General features: G+C 48.1%; 1 protein-coding gene across 4 annotated transcripts in view; it reads right to left on the bottom strand.

Moving 5' to 3' along the window:
• The window catches only part of SYNDIG1 (synapse differentiation inducing 1), a 215,223-nt gene that overhangs the window by 145,462 nt on the left and 50,647 nt on the right, over nucleotides 1-19,114 (bottom strand). For all 4 annotated transcript variants that reach the window (XM_051834476.3, XM_008275449.5, XM_008275450.5 and 1 more), the window contains exon 2: nucleotides 6,362-6,913. In XM_051834476.3, the coding sequence (XP_051690436.3) occupies nucleotides 6,362-6,892 (531 nt within the window). In that variant the 5' untranslated portion in view covers nucleotides 6,893-6,913. The remainder of the gene's footprint in view (nucleotides 1-6,361; nucleotides 6,914-19,114) is intronic.

Below are 19,114 nucleotides of genomic sequence, written 5' to 3'. Positions count from 1 at the left end.
TGTCGTGTGAGAAACGTGCCTTGAGCTGCACATGCAAATGAGGGCTGCATCTGATGTGGAAAATTAAGATATGAGATGCCAGACTACTCCATTCATGTTTACATTTCAGAAGCATTAGCCCTCGATGGTGGCAACCATTTGTTCCATGAAAGATAATTTTTTTTCTATGTGCACTAAAATTGTTCCCTCGGTGCCTGCTTGTCAAAGGCTGTGGCTGCTACAGCTGGGAAGACAGGAGATAAAACGTGGCTTTTGGGACATAGAACCCGCACCCTTGTGTGAGTGAGCCACACGCAGATCTGAAAGAAACTGGAGTATCTAAAGATAACTCACTATTTATAGACTGTTGCAAGGGAGGAAAATGAGTAATTTCATGTACTAATGTCATCAACAAACCAATTTGATTAAAATCCCTAACCTCACCACAGCCATCTGTGGGCATCTGATCACTCTCTCTGTCCACATCCAGTGCAGGCCGGGAAATGCGTGTCCAAGGCTTCAGAAATGCCCTGGGCAGCCTTCTCCCTATGATCAGCTTGGCCAGTGAAGTGCTTCTGTTAGAACAGGGCTGGCCAGGGAAACCCAGAGCTGCCCTGCTGGGAGGGGCTGGACTGAGTGGGAACAGCTACGAATCGGAAAGCTTGCGGCTCTTCCAGCCTGAGGTTGTAGTGCTGGTTGGGTTCAGCAGCAAACTAGGGGACAGACCAGGGATGGAACAGGAGGCTCCTGGAATGAAAGACCCAGAGAGGGCCATGGTAAGCTCCCCTCAAGTCCCTGATGAACCTGGTGCACAAGGAGAGTGCATAGGAGACAAGGAGGAGATAAAAGGACAAAACAACCCAGAGCAGCCAGGGGAACAGCCCCAGCCTCTAACCACACAGATCTCTGGGCAGAGGCTGGTGACTGTACCTGCTTGAGGAACTTGACCTTCACCTCTCACCCTTGAATAGCTGGCTGACCTCTGAGCCATGTAAGCCCAGGCTGTGAGACTGGACAGTCACAGTAAGAGCTACGAAACAAGACAACAGAGAGGAGATGTGAGTGGCTCACTGCCACAGAGGGACATGGCACAGTGGGTCCAGGTGTGTCGCCAACAGAAGAAAATGAAACAACCCAAAATAACAACAATAAAGAAAAGACCAAGCAACAACCATGACCTCAGTGGGGAAAATCAGAATCCCAAGTTGCTACAATACATGCCACCCCCACAAGTCCCCACAACAAAAACTATAAGCCAAGTTGGGGCGGGGGGGACAGGAAAAGGTGACCCATACTCATGGGAGAAAAAGCTGGCAACAAAAATCACCTCTGAGTGGGCACAGATGTGGGGTTTAGCAGGAAAATACATCCACACAGTGGTTACAGATATGTTTATAAACTAAAGGAAACTATAAGAATAAAAGGAAGGGCAGGCACGGTGGCACAGGCATGAAGCCATCACTTGGGACACACACACTCTGGAGTGGAGCAGCTGGGACCAAGTTCTGCCTGCGCCTTCTCATCCAGCTCCCCACTAATGTACCTGGGAGGCAACAAATGATGGATCAACTAGTTGGGTCCTTGTCACCCCTATGGGAGAGTCAGAAGGAGCTCCTGGCTCCTGGCTTTCAGCCTCGCCTAGCCTTGCAGGCATTTGGGGAGTGAACCAGCAGGTGGATCTCTTCTCTCTCTCTCTCTCTCTCTCTCTCTCTCTCTCTCTCTTCTCTCTTCTCTCTTGCCTTGCCCTCTCTGTCACACTGCCTTTCAAATAAATAAATCTTTAAAAAAAATAATCAAGAGTGTGGGGAGCAACTGGGAGCAACTCGGACTAGACTAAGTTACTGGAATTAAGACTTATTCTATGCATCTGCTTTCCCACAATATGGCGCTGAGAAGGGAAACAGCTTCTACACAGCTGCCTCCAGTTCAACCAATAAACTGTGGGACCTGCTCCTGATTGGAGGAGAGCAGCGTACTCGGCGTGTGGGTAGCAGAGTTGGGATTGGTGGAAGAGGACTATAAAGGAGGAGAGAGACAACATGCACCAGGAACATCTAAGAGGAACATCTAAGGGGAACACCTGTGCAGCCCCCGAGAGAGCCGGCCGGCGGTGTGCCGCTCCCCCGCAGAAGTGGGGAATGTGGCAGGGGGAACCACCCTTCCACGGAGGTGGAAGGGTCGGCAGCCAACCCGGGAAGAACCAGCAGCAAACCCGGGGAGGGCCGAGCAGACAAAAGAACAACACAGGGTCCTGTGTCGTTCCTCCACGAAGACGAGGAGCGACAAAGAGTGAAAGGAAAAACACAAGAACAATGACTCCATAATATCAATACTGAGTTAGAAGCCCTAGAAAGTAACTGAATGATAATTATGGAATTAAAAGTGCAATTTGAATAGTAGATTGCTACAACAGATGAATAACATACTTCAAAGGTAGATCAATCCAATGGGAAGAACACAGAGAAAAAAGTGTTACAGGAAAAATGAACAGAACCTCAAATATCTATTGAAATATGTCAAGGACGTCAAGCTATTTTCAATGGGAGTTTGAGGAGGAGAGGAGAGCAAAGACAAAAAGAAATTATTGAAGAAACAATGGTCAAGAGCTTCTCAAATCTGAAGAACAAAAGGAATCTGCAGTCAAGGGTGAATTGCAGATAGGAGGAGTGTAGAAGGGCCTACACCAGGACTTGGAAACACAAAGAGAAAGTCTTGAAAGCAGTAAGAGAACAAAAGGCCAAAGACTCATGTGCACAGGGGCAGTGTGTGCACCGCAGAGGCGTAACTTTCACAGAGACTGCGAGCACTTGTCCCTGGCAGACTTGTCTTCCGAGAAACATTAGAAGAAGTCTTCGGGCTGTAAGTGAATGACACCACATGGTAGGTGGAATTCACAGAGACCGACAGGGACCCCTGGAAACAGCAACCATGGCTGAGGGTCACTGATGACAGGCATGTTTATTTCTTTCTCAGAATCCTTAAGACACCATCGTGCAAGTCAGTGATAATAAAATTCTTGCTGGGTTTACAACACATGCGTGAAATATGTGCACGACAATGTGAAAAAAAATAGAGCCACATTGGAGCAGAGTTTCTATATTTTACTGGAATAAAGTTAGCAGTTGTTTGAAGTAAACGGGGTAAGTTATTTACCATAATCTGCAGAGAAAGTACCAAGAATATAATTAAAATGTACAGTTAAAGCGCCAATAGAGAGGCTGAAATGGGGCCCTAACCATATTTATTTAACGTACAAAAGAGGCTGTGAGTGAAGGCACAGAGAAACAATAACCACAAATCCAAGATACAGATGGAAAACAAAAATCAAAGCAGCAGACACAATTCTAATCATACCAAAAAAATCACGTTTAATGCAAGTGCACTAAATACTCCAACAAAAGACCAAAATTGTAAGATTGGATTTAAAAATGAGATCTAACTATTTACTTTCTAGAAAAGTCATACTTTATTTTTTTATAAAAGATTTATTTATTTATTTGAAAGTCAGAGTTACACAGAGAGAGGAAAGGCAGAGAGAGAAAGGTCTTCCATTCTATGGTTCACTCCCCAGTTGACTGCAATAGCTGGAGCTGCACCTAGCTGAAGCCAGGAGCCAGGAGCTTCTTCTGGGTCTCCCATGTGGGTGCAGGGGCCTAAGGATTTGGCCCATCTTCCACTGATTTCCCAGGCCAGAGCAGAGAGCTGGATTGGAAGTGGAGCATCCAGGTCTCGAACCGGTGCCCATTTGGGATGCTGGCGCTTCAGGCCAGGGCATTAACCCGCTGTGCCACAGTGCCAGCCCCAAGACATATTTTAAATTCAGAGACAGAAGTAACTACTAAACAGAAGGACAGAAAAAGAGAAAGAATGTAAATAGTCCGAAAAGAAAGCTAGGGTGATTGTGTTCATTTCAGACTAAAGAGGCCTTAAGAGCAGCAACGCTATCAGACATAAAGGGGGCTACTTCATAATAAGATGATGGAAAAAAAAAAAAAAAAATAATAAGATGATGGAGAGTTCAGCAGGATGCAACAGACATGAGTTCACTCATCTCACATTGGAGCCCAGGACACTGGCAACAAAAACTGACAAACTGAAACGGAGACAATTCCACAAGAGCAACTGAGTATTTTCACTTCTTCCATTCTTGTTTGGAACAATATATTACTATGTAACTATATAAGTAGCAAGCACAGAAGACAGAAACAGCGCAATTAACCAACCTGACCTGACAAAGGTTTCTGAAGGCAAATGCAGGTGGCAGACACACCCCCAAGAACACATCATGTGTTGGGCTGTTCAAGAGGTCTCAATGACCTTAAAAGAGAAATTGCACCGCCTGCGGCGCCGGCATCCCATATAAGCACCAGTTCTAGTCCCAGTTTCTCCTCTTCCAGTCCAGCTCTCTGCTGTGGCCCAGGAGGGCAATGGAGGATGGCCCAAGTGCTTGGGCCCTGTACCCACATGGGAGACCAGGAGAAGAACCTGGCTCCTGGCTTCAAATCGGTGCAGAGCCGGCCGTAGCAGCCATTTGGGGGGTGAACCAACGTAAGGAAGACCTTTCTCTCTGTCTCTCTCTCTCACTGTCAAATAAATTTAAAAAAAAAAAAAAAAGAGAGAGAGAGAGAGAAATTGCACACCTGTGATCTCTAATCATAGTGTAGTTTAATTAGGAATAAATGAGGGAAAATGTGGGACTATACAGAGATAAGCACATTTGTAAGCAACTAGTAAAATGAGAAATCCCAATGATGTAGAAAATATTTTGAACTCCATGAGCATGAAAATTGGTGCAGTGTAGTTAAACAATATTTGGGAGAATGATAGAACTCTGAACACACACATTACAGAATCTCAGATAATCTAGCTCCTACCTAAGAGAATTAGAGAAAAAGAGCAAAATGAGGCCTATGGAAGCAGAGGGAAGGATGCCGTAAATAACCAAGTGAAGATTAGTGAAATGGGAACGAAAAACCAGGGGCACGGAGGAGAAACCAATGGAACCAGAAGCCAGCTGCTTGAGGACATCAACAACTTGACAAACTCCAGCTGGAATGGCCAAGCAAGAACTAGAAACCCTCTGGTTACCAAAATTAGCCATGGAAGAGGGGACATTATTACCAATTCTGCAGAAAATGAAAAGCCTTAGATGAAATATTATCAACAATTTCAGGTCAAGTCAGATGATGCAGATAGCATGGACACAAATGACTAAAACTGATCGAGAAGATCCTCAGATTTTCTTTAAAATAATAAATAAATGCAATCACACAGTTGAAAATCTTCCCATAAAGGAGAGCTCAGGCCTGGGCATCTCCACTGGTAGCTTCTAACATATATTTAAAAATAAACTACGCCAACACTGTAGAGAATCTTCCAGAAAACAGAGGAGGCCACAGTCTACTACATATTTTGTGGGGCCAATTTTACCCAAACCAGAAGATGTTGTAAGTCAAGAAAATTTCAGACCAGCATCCTTCTTGTGCAGATACAACAATGCTTAAAACTTACTAGAAAATTCAACCCACCAACGTGTAGTGAGGACTGTACACCATGACACAGTGGGATGCGTCCGCAGAGCCAAGAACAGCTTGCTTTCTGCAAATCAGTTAATGCAACAATCATATCATTTAAGGACAAATTACCACACGGGATAATCTCAAAAAGCACCTGGCAAAGCGAACACCCATTCTTGGTTAAAAACACACTGCTAAACAAAGTTGTGACAGAAGGGAGCTCCCGCCTCTTATTAAGAGCATCTACAAGAATCTATAGTGGACAGGATCCTTACTCATGGAAGCCTGAGGTCTTCCCCACTGAGATCAGGAGCTCAGCCAGCCAGGATGTCCGCAGTACCACTTCTAGCCAGTATAACATCTGAGGTTCCAGCCCGTGCCACGAGGCAAACAAACACAATAAAAGAAACAAACAAAAAAATTTCCCTGCACCCAGTTTAGCTCCTCAAATATCTCTGGGGCTATGAACGCTGATTTTCAACATGTTGTCTATTACAAAGCAGAGACCTGGAACTGTCCTAGCTCTTTCTCTCAGAGTTTCTGCGCTATGTCCCATGCGGAAAGGAAGCTGACTGTAACACCAACTCGCCAGTGCTGGCATCTGTACCCCCTCATGTTGGCTTGGATGACCTCTGGTCAGAATCCTTTGCTAAAACTGCTCTGACCCTCTGTCCACCTCCCTTCTCCACTCTCTTTATCCTCCACAAAGCTTCAGGAACAAAGTGGCACGAGAATGCCCTGGGTTCCTGTACATCTCAGCACACTAATTTCATCCCCTGACTTCCACCCCAGGGGCCAGACACTCACAGGTCCCCCGTCCCCACTGCACCAGTCCCAGCTGGTGTCTCACAAGGGAATCATCTAACCTCCAGCTCCTGGAACTCCTCCTCCTCCTCCACCTCGTAGGACAGGGTGTGGATCTTGATGTCGTCCGCAGAGAGGTCAATGAACTTCCCGTCGGGGTAATCCAGGCTGTCCTTGGTGGGCGACCGGTCCTCGATGAAGGTGGTCTCACAGCAGTCAGCCACGCTGTCCCCCCAGGAGCGCAGCACGCCCTCCGAGTAGAGGATGATGTTGGGGCGGTAGTGAGACTCCACCGACTGCTGCAAGGTGTTGGGGTCCAAGAGCTGCTGTGCTGGCTCATTCCTGCTGCCATCCAGGCTGGCCGGGGCCGTGCTGGCCACCCCGCGGCGGCTCTGGTACTGGGGTGCTGGGTAGACGGACACCAGGCCATCTCTGCTTTCGGCCATGAAGTTTCTGGTGTTGATCAAGCCGTTCCTCTTGGCAGCGTCACTGATCTTACTGTGCAGGAGCACACTCTTCTGTTCGATGACGCTGTCCATGGTACTGCCCCGGCTGCGTGGTGGGCTGGAGGGCAGGCCTGGAAGGTCACACATGCTTCAGGGGACCCATTTCTCCTGGAAGAGGAGGAGACGGGATAGGATGAAAATCACCCTTGACATACAGCTCATCACCCAGACCCAGACCATTCCAGGAATTTGCCAGTTGGCCAGAACACAGAGTAGCTGTGAGAGGCAGATAATGTGCAGTCCTACCTATTCCGTGAATTTTAAAAAGGTTCCATCAGGGCAACCAGCCAGAGTCAGCCAGAAATTGATTGCCCGCATCTCTCTCAAGTCTCTGCAGGAACTGGTTCCACTGCAGCTCTAGAGAAATCTCTGATTGCTACAACCCATGCCTGAACCCAGTCACCTCAGCATACGCCTCATCTGCAGGGAGTTACGGCTGCAAATCTGCAGTCAGGCCTGACTCTGCTGCAGCTATGTGTTCACAGCCAAGGCACAAGGAGTCTAGGGTACCATCCCACCCGGTGTAGACCAATGACGGGAAGACCCGTGCCTGCAGTGCTGCAGATGGACAAAGCTCCACAGCCAAGGAAACTGACACACATTCCCATGCATGCCTTAGACCTCACTCAGCACTCACACCCACCTGCACCTGTGCAGCTGGGCTCCAGGAAGCTCCCTAGATGCTCCCAAATCTTCATTCGGTTGGTTCAGTAAAACATCTACACCTTTGGTATATGATTATTAGGTATAATAACTGGGTTTCTTCCTAGACTGTGCTCTTTTCTAGGGTTTGCAAATGTTAATAAAGAAAAAATGGATGGTGTTGTGGCAGAGAGGTTTAACCTGCCATCTGCAAAGCCAGCATCCCATATGGGCACTGGTTGGAGTCCAGTTGCTCCATTTCCCATCCAGCTCCCTGCTAATGCATTAGGAAAGCAGTGGAAGATGGTACAGTGCTTGAGCCCCTTCCACCTACATGGGAGACCTGGATGGAATTTCTGGCTCTTGGTTTTGGCTTGGCCCAGCCCTGACTGTTGTAGCCATTTGGGGATTGAACCAGCAGACTGAAGATCTCTCTGTCTCTCTCCCTGCTCTCTGTGACTCTGTCTTTTAAATCAATCAATTAATCTTTTTAAAAAAGAAAGAAATGGTTAGAAGGAAGAGAATAAGGAGAAAAAGAGGAAGAGAAGATAGCAGAGCTTGGGATTTGGGGAGAAAGAAACAATGAGCTTCCTTACGCTCCTTCTGCTTGCCAGTTATTAACTGCTGGGGATGGAAGAATTTTGTCTCGAAGCCTCATTGCATCATGGCTTGCTATGAGATTTAAGCATTTTCTCCCACTGTGTCTGTTTTATTTGCTGGCAGCAACAGCAGTCTTATCATTGCAGCCTGAACAAAGGAGGAGAGGCAGAGAGCACACTCTTTAGACTAATGGAAAAGTCTGGAAGAACATGTTCAAATGACTGGTTCAAACCACAGCCTATGTACCGAGAGACAATGAGAATGATTTGTGTGACACTGAGTGCAAATTTAAGAGAGGTCAAAAAATACACTGTCACCCCTGCCCGTGTGGCTTTGCAGAAGTCTTTATCACTCTCTGAGAACTGAAGTTATTTATTCAGTTGTTTGAACAAGGGGCTCCTGGGGCTCCTGCCTCACACTGAAGACCAGCCCTGGGCTCAGGAGGCTTGCAAGCCAGCACAGCATGCTTGATGAGACATTTCTGGCTCAAGTCCTTAGCTTCTCCACCCTTCCTCTCTCCCCAGAGAAGGCCTTGGCTTGCTCTCAAAATTGGGTCCCTCATATACTCTTTGACCTTGTTGGAGGGAGGAGCAAGACCAGAATAACCTTGATGTGCAGTTTCTCAGCTGTCGCTCTCTCTACCCAGATCAGCAGTAAATAACTTCAGATGAAAGCTGATGACATTTTTTCAGCTTCCTCCCTCTTCCTTAAGTCGTGTGCTCTGGGCCAGCCAGAAGTAACTTTTTCTCTGCCCAGTGTGCCCTCATCATCTTCTGATTTTCTCACAGGGCCTGTAGCAACCTTCTCTGCCAGCACCACAGCTACCGGGGTCCACGTCTTCCTGACAGGAGCTCTGTGTTACCTTTCTCCTTTCTTTCACCTGGTATGCTGCAGGGGGTCAATGAGCACCTGTTGAAATAAGTGGCCTCCAGTGCTCTGTGCTTAGAGTGACCCCTGCTTTATGAGGGCCTCCTGGAGCTCTGCAGGCCCCAGATGGGGATTTGGTCTGAAGGCATCCCACAGCAGGCACAGCTGAGTCTCTCAGGCGTCACTCAAAGTGCAGCTGAGAACCAGCGACATCAGCACCACCTGCAGCGTGTTGCAAACACAGACTGGATCCCTCACCTGCATCTTCAGCATCAGAATCAGCGATCAGTTTGCATATTAAAGCTTGCAGATGCTGCTCTAGTGTGGATAATGCAAGCTTTGGCTTCCTGAACAAATCCCTTGGGTGCACAACTGATAGGAAGTTTCTATGTGCCGGACCAACAACCCTAATCCAAAACCCCAAAATCCCAGATGCTTCAACATTGGAGGCTTTTACCACGATCGCTTTTACCACTATCACAATGCCACAAGTAGAAAATTGCACGCCTGACCTCCTGTGACAGATCACAGTCAAAAAGCAAGGTGCAGATCCAGCATTGTGATACAGTGGATGAAGCCTCTGTATGCAACGTCAGCATCCCAATACCTGGGAGCCAGTTTGAATCCTGGCTGCTCTGCTTCCAATGTGGCTCCCTACTGATGCATCTGCAAAGGTCGCAGACAATGGCCCAGGTACTAGGGCTCCTGCCACCCGCATGGGAGACCTGGATGGAGTTCTGCTGGTTCAGCCCTGGCCACTGCCCTTTGGAGACTGGACCAGCAGATGGAAGATCTCTATCCATCTCTCCATCCCTCTCTGTCACTCTGCCTTTCAATTAAATAAAATAAATCTCTATTAAAAATTCAAGTGCATTACAAGTATTGTATGAAGCTACCTTTGGGCTATATGTATATCAGGTATACAGGAAACAGAAATGAATTTCATGTTTAGTCTTGAGTTCCATTCCCAAGATGGCCTATTATGTGTATGCAAATATTCAACCCCCACCCCACCCCCCAAAAACCCTGAAATCCAAAACAGTTCTGGTCCCAAGCATTTTGGATAAGGGATACTCAAACTTGTACAGCAAACAATTTATATTCTTAAATAACAGGGTGTTTCTTTTTTTCTTGTTGAAGTGAAATTTTCCAGCTTTGGGTATCATACATCATGATTAGGTCTGAATGAAAGGGGTGAGGTTAGCGGAATTTTACTTTCGTGTTGCAGCATCATCCAATATCTCTTTCAACAAAGACTGGCTTGTCACGGGCACTGTCATAACTCCGATGAGCTCACTTCCTGCCGTGCTTACTTCTACTCACTCTTAGCTGTGGAGAGCTTTTCCCGGAGCCCTGAGCTCACCAGCTGAGAGAGAGAGAGAGAGAATGCCTCCAGTGTTGCCACTGTCTGGACTGCTTCATCGCGTCCTGCACCAGTGCATTCTGGCGTCTGACCTCAGCACATGCGCCTGTTCTTGCAGTGCTCTTGATAACAGAGACTTCCTTTGTTTGCATTTTCCTCCCAGGCCCTGATGTTCAGGGCCAGCAGCTACGAAGAAGCAAACCTCTTGTACCACCCTTTATTTCTGCTTTCCAACAAGATGGGCTGTATGGGGAAATGCATACAAAACCCTCTCGGATGCATCAACTGCTGAGATCCCAATGCCATTCTCTGGACAAGGCCTTGCAGACTGTTTTCTGAGTTGGGCAGAGGGAGCTGGCTGAAGTCCGCCCACCCCAGCCAATCACAGGATCTTTATTGATCCTGGCACTGGGTAGGGGAGGGAGAGGAGGCAGTGAGTCCTCTAGAGTCCTGTATTGAGCTCCCAGAGATTCCTCCCTCCCTAGTTCTTATTCTCTTCCTGCGCTGCTTCTCTGAGAACCCTCCTGGTGAGCTAGCAAAGCATAGCTGCCCACCAGTGTGGGTGGGAGTCAACTAAGAAGAGGGATGCGGACTGTGAGAGAAAAAGAGACAGCGGGTAGGTGTGCAACATTATCTGGACAGATATTACGTTGGCTATAAACATGTTTTTCTTTTTCTCTTTTACTTATTTTTTTAAATTTTATTTGTTTGTTTGAGAGGCCAAGTTACAGAGAGAGAGAGAGAGAGAGAGAGAGAGAGGTCTTCCATCCACTAGTTCACTCCCCAAATGGCTGCAATGGCCGGAGCTGGGCCAATCCGAAACCAGGAACCAGGAGCTTCTTCTGGGTCTCCCACATGGGTGCAGGTGCCCAAGGACTTGGGTCATCCTCTACTGCTTTCCCAGGCCATAGCAGAGAGATGGATCAGAAGTGGAGCAGCTGGGACATGAACTGGTGCCCATATGGGATGCTGGGACTGCAGGCAGAGGCTTAGCTTACTATACCACAGTGCTGGCCCCACACGTTTTTCTTTATGTGGGGACTGTTAGTGTATGAAGAGTAGAACACTGAGAGTCAAAAGTCCAGGGATTTGGCCCCAGTTTTGTGACCAAATGACTGCAGGACTGTAGGCAAGTTGCTTCTGAAAGTGGAATCATTAATAGAGCAGTTAAGAAAGAGAAGACTTCAGTTCCTTCAACTCCATGATTTCTACCTCTCACTTCGCTGGTGAATCCTACCAGACACTAATGCCACCACTTCTCAAGCTTTATGAGGCTAGCATTGCCTTGACACCAAAGCCAGATGAAGATGGCATGAGAAAACTTAAGACCAGTATCCCTTTGAACACTGAAGCAAAAAGCCCTCAACAAAAATGCTAACAAACCGAATACAGCAGCAGAGTACGAGGATTAGACAGCATGACCAAATGGGATGGCAGAAGCTTTGCTGGAAGGCAGAGATGAAAACCAACTGGTGTGATTTAGCACATTAATAGAACAGAGGAAAAAAACAAACCATCATCTCAATTAGTACAGGAAAAGCATCTAACTCAGCACTCCTTCATGATAAAAACTCAACAATGTGTGAACAGAAGGAAGCTGCTTCATAGAATAAAAACAATAGACAAAAACCCAGTGACATTCTCTTCAATTTCCTCTAAGACTTTGCTACTTTGTTCCAATGCTGTCCTTGAAATTCTAACCAGAGCAATTAGACAAGAAAAGGAAATGAAAGGCACCCAAATCAGAAAAAGGAAGTAGAATTTTCTGTTCACAAATGATATAATCTCATTTGTAGAAAACTCTTAAACTCCTACACACACAAATTAATTTAACAAAGTAGCAAGATATAAAGCTAGCACACAAAAATCAATTTAATTTCTACGTACTAACAAGGAACAATCTGAAAATGAAAGTACAAAAACAGCTGCATTTAAAATAGCACCAAGAAAAAGAAATTATTTAGCAATTAATTTAAGTGAGAAGGTGAAAGACTGATAAATGATAGCTACAAAATATTGCTGGAAGAAAGGAAAGGCACAAATAAATGCAATGAGAGATTTAATGTTAGTATCATCCAACACAATCTGAATATTCAATGTGATCCCTATCAAAATCCCAATGGAGTTTTGTGCAGAAAGAGAAACAGCCATTCTAACACCTCGATGGAATCTCAAAGAACCCTGAGTAGGTGGAAGAGTGAACCCTGAGTAGGTGGAAGAATCTTGAGAAAGAAGAGCAAAGCAGGACTCACACCTCACACCCCCTGACTTCAAACTTCTCTACAGAGCAACAGTACTCAAAACAGTATGGTAACTGGCATGAGACAGACACATAGAACAACGGAACAGGACAGGCAGCCCAGAAATCAGCCACTGCCTATGTGCTGAGTAAGGGTCCCTGTACCATTCAATGGAGAAAGGAAGATCTTTTCAACAAGTGGTGCCAAGGGAACTGGAAATCCACATGCGAGAGAATGAATCTGAACCCTCACCTAACACTACATACAATGCCATCTCAAAAGAGATAAACCCCTAGAAGGAAGACTGAAAACCCCAAAGTTCATGGAAGAAACTGAAGAACAAAAGATTCGTGACACTGAATTTGGCAGTGATCTCTTGGACATGACACCAAAGCCGCAGGCGACAAAAAGGAAAAAAAAGAAAAAACATAATTGGATTTCATGAAAATAGAAAAATACTGTGCATTGAAAGACAGCATTAACAGAGTAAGAAGGTAACCCAGGGAAGGGGAGGAAATACTTGCAGACTGCATATCTGGTGAGGGATTAATGTTTGGGGTGTTCAAGGAGCCACGCAGGAGCAGGAGCCAGGACGCGTCTGATGGGGCCTTTCTTATCTGGAGAACCCCAGAGGAACATGGGCTTGGGGCAGGGGGAAGGGACTGGGTGGTAACTTATGCACCAGACATGGAGGCACAGGCTGGACTAGGCTAGGAGGTGGAAGCAACAGCTGTTTCCTGAGTCCGTTTGCTCCTCTAAGGGGTCATTGGAAAAGCAGTCTTGGGGGCTGGCGTTCTGGGGGCTGGCCTGGGAAAGCAGTAGAACGTCACAGATGAACACCCGGCATGGTGTCCACTGATGAAGCAAACCTCACGGGGCCAGGATCTTGGAGGGCTGTGTGATTCAGAAACTCATCCATCGTAGACTGTGTAACTAAACACCAGGAGCTTCTCATGATTTATTAACAGGCTTTCATTCAGGAAGAAGCGGCACTCACCAGAAATTCTGTCTGATTTAGGGGAAGCACATTGTGTTCAGTTCAGTTCAGTTCAGACGAGGGCTGAGTGTTTATTGCACTAGAACTTTGCTTGGACACATTTCTCTTCTGATCTAGGAGGATTCTGCACAGGAAACTTTTTAAAAAAGATTTATTTTATTTATTTGAAAGGCAGAGTTACAGAGAGGCAGAGCTATAGAGAGAGAGAGAGAGGTCTTCTATCCACTGGTTCACTCCCCAGATGGCTGCAATGGACAGAGCTAGACTGATCCAAAGCCAGGAGCTTCCTTCAGGTCTCCCACACAAGTGCAGGGGCCCAAGGACTCGGGCCATCTTCTACTGCTTTCCCAGGCCATAGCAGAGAGCTGGATTGGAAGTGGAACAGCCAGGATTTGAACCGGCGCCCATATGGGATGCCCGCATTGCAAGCGGTGGCTTTATCCGCTGTGCCATAGTGCCAGCACTGTGCACAGGAAATTTTAACGAGTCAGCGTGATCCTGCTTAAAACACAGGGGGTCCCAAGACAGCCCTGACTTCATTAAAGATAACGAGGTGTGCCCATGATAGATGCACTGTTTCCTTAAAAAGTCTGAGCATAGGGAAGCTTTCTGAAGGTTTCAGCAGCTCCCTACCCCAGGCCCCTCGTGACAAACACAGACTCCTTGCAGGTAAAATCACCTGGGACTGAAGACAAGCTGCTGCAGGGACGTGTCAGCTGTGAATGTTTCAAAACAGGGAATCCAGACTCCCCCAGCACCCAGCAGAGGAGGGAAGTTGGTGCATGACAAGCACCCAGTGTGTGAGGAGTGTGTAACAACAGCAGATGTATCCACCTGACAGGCATTTGGTGGGCACCAACAATCAGCCAGCAGTGGAGAGACCCAAGACAACCAGCTGCTGGCCAGGACTCTGCATAGAGCACACGTGGAAGGCCATCTGTTTGACTTTTATTAATTTGCAGGCCAAGAAAGACCTGTCCGTCAGCTGGTGCACGCAACCAATGCCCAGGGCAGTGGGGCCAAGTTGGGAGCCAGGAATTCAATCTGGGTCTGCTGCATGGATGGCAGGAACCCAGTTACTGGAGTCATCACTGCTGCCTCCCAGAATCTGCTTTGGCAGGGAGCTGGAGTCAGGGGCCAGAGCTGGGACTTGAACCCTGGTCCTCCTATATGAGGCACAGGTGTCCTGGCTGCTAAGTTAAGCACCTGCCCCAGACAGACCATCTGTGAACAAGCGCTGAAGAGTGACGAGAGCTTGAGGACAAGCAGAAGCGGGCCTCAGGGGAATACACAGAGGATGTGACAAGCTCAGGCCAGGATCTGGGAGGAGCTGCCCACAGAGACACCCTTGGATGTGAGCCCAAAGGGTAGAGTGGCCTTGGCTAGATTAAGGCCAGGAGAAAATGTTCCAGGATGAAGAAGCACATAGCAAATGCCGGAATGGACAGGACCAAGGCCAGGCCAGCTGGGCGGGAAAGAGGCAGAGCTGAGAGTATGCGAGTGAGAGCAGGGGCCATGGAGACTGTGGTGATGTCAGGGGCCTCCGTGGGAGGGAGATGCTCAAGGCTGTGCTTCCTTGAGTCCACGAGAACCGGCATGGGAGGAAGAGGCACTGGTGGTTCCGGTTCAGGCTCCTGGCTTAGAGAGGCCAGCAGGGACCATGGTCACCACACGCTGTGTCCTGGGACAGAGGGCACCATCTTGGCTCACAGCTAGGCCAGCCAAGGACTTAGGGAACCCATTGCAGCTGCAGGGAGTTACAGGGGTGGTGCAGCACTGGGGCTGGGGTTCCCCATGCTCCCACGGGCTGTGGGGGTGGCGCCTTTCTCTGCTGCCTCCCCCCGCTGTCTCACTCCCTGGGCCTGACTTATACTTCCCAAGTCCTCCTGCCCAGTTTCTCATATCTGAGCTTGCTTCTCTGGGAGCAAACACAAGGCATCACAACGTCCACAGAGCCAAGACAACCAAGCACGTCCACCTGTCTGTATGTAAGCTCATGATGCTATAAATATCATGCAGTGACAGGAACACGCTTCTGGGGGCCAGACTTTGGAGAAGGGGGTAAAAGCATGCCTTCCCACTTCCGGCCAGCAGCCACCTGTCAGGTCGCGAGGTGCCCGCACAGATGAACACACCTTGCAGCAACACTCAGACTCATTCCCGCAGGGCCGCTGATCTGGCTGTGCACGTGGCTAAGCTGCCTGCTTCCGGGGGAGAGCATGTGGGCTCCCACAGTCTCCCTGTCCCTGGTCCCCAAGTGAACTCCTCCTTGCTCATCGATCCATTTAAAACCCTGACCTCCCTGAACCGTGATTCTCTCACAGTGGGCTGGCTCCAAGGCAGGGAGAAGACAGGGCACACCAGGTCGTCACTGAGACAACAGATGCTCCAGCAGGCTGCAGGGCACAACCTGGGGTCACCGTCCCACAGTGGTTGATGCAAATGCCAACAGCTCTCGAGGAGCTGAGTGTCCTGGCAGGAGGGAGCACCTGCGGTACCTTCCCCAGCACAAGCAGGAGCTGAGCAATTCTCGCTGTGGCTCCTCGCAGCTGGCCTGGCACGCAGCTCTGTGTGGAATGCCGGCAGCAACGAACCAATTGTGGCGCTGGCAGAATTTGGATTATATATCCCAGGTTGTGCTTTTCTCCAACTCATCTCTTTGATGTTTACTAGATTTTCTTTTTTTCTGAGCAAAACACTAGCAAAAAGAAATGTATTTTGGGAACCAGCATTGCAGACACAACTATTTTCATATATGAAAGAAGAAGGAAAGACATGTTGAACTACCAAAACTTTCTCAAATTGCTTTTTCATTTTTAGGAACCTGTGAATAATTTTAGATGAAAAACAACTCATTTATTTACTTGAAAGAACCACAGACAAAGGAGAGAGAGAGAGAGAGAGAGAGAGAGAGAGAGAGAGAGGTCTTCCATCTGCTGATTCACTCCTCAAATGGCCACAATGGCCCCTGCTGGGCCAATCAGAAGCCAGGTCTCCCATGTGAGTGGCAGGAGCCCAAGCACCTGGGCCAAGTGCTGCTTTCCCAGGCGAATTAGCAGGGAGCTGGATCAGAAGCAGAGCAGCTGGGACTCAAACCAAGCGCTCATATGGGATGCCAGAATCTCAGGCAGTGGCTTAACTCGCTGTGCCACCATGCTGGCCCTGGATTCTAGATTTAAGCAGCAATCTGGCTCTCCTGCCCCCACCTTCCACTCCACTCCCAAGCACCCACTCCTCTTCCCCTTAAAGCTCTGCACTGTTGGGTTTGTGGTTTGTTTATGTACAGCACAGGTGGGGACATCTGCGGATGGTGTAAGGCCTCAAAATCAATTGTTCTGGCTCTGCCAAGGCAACAGCAGGCGGAACTTGAAATTCAATAATTCTGGAGCTGGAGTTGGGTCGTAGTGGGTACAGCTGCCACCTGCGATATCCGCATCTCATAAGGTAGCAGGTTCGAGTCCTGGCTGCTCCACTTCCCACCCAGTTCCCTGCTAATGCACCTGGGAAAGCAGCTGAGGATGGCTCAAATGCTTGGGCCCCTGCACTCATGTGGGAGACCTGGATGAAGCTCCTGGCTCCTGGCTTCGGCCTGGCCCAGCCATGTACATTGTGGCCATCTGGGGAGTAGACCAGTGAATGGAAGATTTCTCTCTCTCTCTCTCTCTCTCTCTCTCTCTGGGGAGTAGACCAGTGAATGGAAGATTTCTCTCTCTCTCTCTCTCTCTCTCTCTCTCTCTCTCTCTCTCTCCTCTCTGTATAACTCTGATTTTCAAATAAATAAATAAATCTTTATAAAAAAGAAAGAATGGAGTTCTAATCTTCAAGTTGTTAATTCTGCATGGTCCCCAGCAGAAAAAAAGTTCCCCACTCCTGAATGGGGTGGAAGGAATGGAACAAAGCCCTGTCCGAGGTCCTCACCTCTGTGGCTGTGCAGGAGCTATGGCCTCCATAGCCAGGATTTGGCACAGTGACAGATGCTTGTAACCCATCAGGAAAGCCCCTCCGAGCAGAAGACGGATGAAGCAAGTGATGCAACTGAAGAGGAAAATTTAACTAACTATATGTTTGCTGAGCCAGGGTGTTTACCGTGTGTGCAGACCTGAGAATGCTGCTGATGGCTTCAATCCCCTCTGATACCACTTAGTCAAGTGAACATTAGGGGCCACCAGGTGCTGAGTGTTCCCCAAACCCCAGCCCTGTTAGAAGCATTTTGGGTCAATAGCAAAAGTTCCCTCTTGCTAAGCAAATAAGATGTATGTTTCCGCTAATGCCCAAATGTTAAGAAAAAAAGGAGCTGCTTGCGAATCTTCATTAAGGAATTAAGGTTTCCTGTTCATGCAAACGCACACAAAAGCCTGTGATTTGGAAGTGGAGATAGTTAATGAAGCATTCAGAACCAGATCACTTATTATTATTTAGCATTTAAATGAGACACGACAAGCACAAAATGCTACCTCATCAGGTGCACCCCTTTTGCTGGCCCGGGACTTCCTGTTCCCAGAGTCCCCACCCCCCACCTCCCGAGCCAGCATGTGAGGCTCCACTACAGCACCACTGAAACAGGGTCTGCAGGAGTTACAAATCTGATCTACTAGGATCTAGGATACCATTCTGGAAACTAGAGAGCCTGCAAGTTCCAGCCACTGCTGCCTCTCACAGTTGTGCTAGGTACTTCCTGGTTCAGTGAGCCTCCATTCCATCTTCAAGGAAGAAGCGGAGGGAGAGGGCTGCTTCCTGAGGAGCATCAGTACCACCACCACCCTCACCATCACCAACATCAGCACCATTGTCTCCACCACCACCATCTCCATCACCCTTAGGACATCTCTCACCAACTGTCAAGATCACCAACGTCGGCACCATTATCTCCACCCCCACCATCACCACCGTCACCGCCACCATCACCATCACAGTTGGCACCACTGTCTCAGCTCCAGAGACTCTGCCATTTCTGCCACCTCCATCATCCACACCAACAGCATTGTCATTGTTACCACTACCACCACCAGGACTGGGGGAACTGTAACCCAGAACAACAGTGCTGAAAGCCTGCCTTTGTACAGCCCACAAGCTAAAAAAGGTTTCCACATGTTATGCGGATAAAGAGAGAGGATTGCTACTCCCTGTCACATGAAAATTATGCAAAATTTAAATGTCAGTGTGTGGTGGAATGAGAAGGTGAAAAGGTCATGCCAAGATGGCCACTGAGGTGAAAAGGTCATGCCAAGATGGCCGCTGACAACAGAAACTGCCTGGCAACAGGCTGTGATTGGAGGGTTTCAGAAACTGCCTGGCAACAAAAGCCTGACTGGCAACAGGCTGTGATTAGATGGCTTTGGAAACTGCCTGGCAACCGGCTGTGATTGGTTAGGACATAGACTGCCCCTTGACCAGATTGGCTGCCTTGGCTATATAAGCAACTGTAGCAACTGAAATAAACGAGTCTGCTGGCTGTTCGCCTCTGGCCCGCTTTCACCGGACTCCTGGGGTCTGTGTGATGACTCCATGCCTCTTGCCCCCACCATGCTCCTCTTCTCAGAACGAATCCTCTCAGAAGAAATCCACTTCAACATCAGTGTCCACAGAATCAAGTGTTCCTG

Source organism: Oryctolagus cuniculus, chromosome 11 (genome assembly GCF_051225735.1).
Source record: "Oryctolagus cuniculus isolate XC-2025 breed Fujian yellow rabbit chromosome 11, ASM5122573v1, whole genome shotgun sequence".
Lineage (NCBI taxonomy): Eukaryota > Metazoa > Chordata > Mammalia > Lagomorpha > Leporidae > Oryctolagus > Oryctolagus cuniculus.
The sequence above is the reverse complement of the archived record's forward strand: the minus strand, read 5'-3'. Positions and strand labels throughout refer to the sequence as shown.